The 2300-nt window shown below is 34.5% G+C and overlaps 1 protein-coding gene across 1 annotated transcript; it reads right to left on the bottom strand.

Moving 5' to 3' along the window:
* Nucleotides 1–1049: 1049 nt before the first annotated feature.
* Nucleotides 1050–1421, bottom strand: LOC118845767 (40S ribosomal protein S25-like). The gene has a single exon (XM_036753790.1). The coding sequence runs from the start codon at nt 1419–1421 to the stop codon at nt 1050–1052; it is 372 nt and encodes a 123-aa protein (XP_036609685.1).
* Nucleotides 1422–2300: the final 879 nt, after the last annotated feature.

Genomic DNA, 2300 nt, shown 5'->3' with positions numbered 1-2300 from the left:
TCAAACAACAAAATTTGAACTCTTACTTTTTATCTTTGAAATTCTGAAATGTAATGTAATCTGATTATGAATAACTCACAGGTGATTATAGTTTGGTATTTTTTAATTGTATTATCCTCTTATAACACTCTGTGTGTGTGCGTGTGTGTGCGCGCGCGCATGCATGTACACACTTGAGCACACATGGGTGCATAACAGTACTAGGCATAGGAAAGGGATTCAAAGATACTTTAGCATGAGTTGATTGAAAATTTTCCCAAATATATAGGAGATTTTGGGTGGAGAAACCTCATCTTAGACAGCTGCTCTGGGGGAGAGATGGGAAGAGGAAAATATTTAACCAAAGCAATAGGGAACATATCTGTAGGCGGATGACAGATTCATTAGCCACACTACCAGACTATTGGACTCATCTAATGTCATATCTCTTATTCAGAAAGAAACTGTTTTTTTCTTAATCTGTATAGCAAGACCAAAACTAAAATCCAGTGTTTCTTCCCAAAGCATTCCCTACTATACAGATGAGTGTTACCTATTACAATAAAAAGATCATGAAACTTGGAGTCCTAGGATCTCAGATCTAGTCTAAATTTTACATCTTGACACCAGTGTGATCATGATTGAGTGACTTTACTAATAGTCTATATTTTTAATTAAAATCTAAACTAAGGATACAAATTCATGGGGCACCTACCTCAAAAATGATGGCTGAGTGATTGATTTTGAGGAAAGTACAATTAGGGACAAAGCACACACAAACACAATTCTCAAAGTACAGATAGTAATTGATATGAATCAGAGACTAAAGAATTACCTGTGACATATAGAAGACAAAGCCTTATTAACATATACTCGGCAAATTTCCATACTCTTCTAACATTTAATTTTTGTCTAAGACCTCACACAGTTTCCTTATTTTTTAAATAATTTTACTTAATAATCATTATTTCACCCTCATTTTCTATTTGTTGGCTTCCCCTTGTGCTTTTGTTTCTTTTTTTTAATCAATTAAGTTTATTTTTGAAAATGTACACAAATGTTGAACCATTTTATGCATCCTCAGCAACGGGAGCATCTTCACCCTTGGTATTCCTGGTGTACATCACTTGTGCTCTGTGTTTGGAAACCAGCTTGATCAGACCTTTACTAAGCAGTTCCTGGAGGGCTGCTTGGGCTAGAGAACCACTGAACTTCAATCCCTCTGAGACTACTGCAGGCGTGATAAGTTTATAGTTGGGGACCTCCTTGCAGAGTTTATTGTACGTTGCTTTGTCAAACAGAACCAGATTCTTGAGCTTGTCTCGAACTTTTCCGTTGGACCACTTCTTCTTCTTAGCTTTGCCCCCAGACTTGTTCACGGGATCTTTGTCCTTGGCCAACTTGCCAGCATCTTTGTTTTTCGTATCGTCCTTGGGTGGCATGGTGAAGCTTCAGGAACTCCTGCTGCTGCTGCCTCCAAAATAAGACGTCAGAAACCGTGTTTTTATTTCTTATTTGTAAAAATTAGCAACAATGTTAAAGATTAATGCAGGTAATTATATATGCTGGATAATTATATTCATTTTCATTTAATTTAAAACATAAATAACTTTTTCAGTTTCTCTTTATACATTGTCATACACATACATACTTATTTTTGCTCATATAATCATATTTATTCTGTTCTCAATCTTTCCTTTTCAGATTTTTTTCTTTGCAAATTTTTAAATTATTTCAGGTTTCCTGTATATTAATCATACATATCTATCTTAATTGCTTTACAATATTCAGTTGCATTAATGAACTACAATTTATTTCATCAACCCTTACTACTAAACATGTAGGTTGCTTGCAGGTTTTGGCAATGATATATAATGCTGCTCTGAAAATCTTTGAGGAGATATTTTGATCTTGTTCAATGTAAGGATATATCCCTAATGAAGAAATTATTGGTTTAGAGAGCAAAAGCATTTTTTTTAGGTTTTATTGTATGTTTTTTTAAGTTCCTGGTTTCACAGAGCTCACATTTGAATAGGAGAGAAAAGACATAAACAGCTATTTATAAATAAAGTACATTCAGGAAATGTGAGATAATCTCAGGGAAGAAGTATTGCCATTAAAGATTATTGAAAAAAGTTTCTTGAAAAAAGTAGAGGAAATATTGTTGTGGGCTAAGGTTCTTTTTTCCGGGCAGGGTAAAAGAGTCCAGGCTAACATTAGATTTTGCTCAGTGGTGGGGAGGCAATAGTAGATATAACTAGGCAGTGATCCTTAACCAAGAGTAAATAGCATTTAGTAGTTGGTTAACTGATTAGCTTTCA

The sequence above is a fragment of the Trichosurus vulpecula genome, chromosome 4 (genome assembly GCF_011100635.1).
Source record: "Trichosurus vulpecula isolate mTriVul1 chromosome 4, mTriVul1.pri, whole genome shotgun sequence".
NCBI classification, from domain to species: Eukaryota; Metazoa; Chordata; class Mammalia; order Diprotodontia; family Phalangeridae; genus Trichosurus; species Trichosurus vulpecula.
Note: the sequence above shows the minus strand (reverse complement) of the source record. Positions and strands in the feature narration are given on the sequence as shown.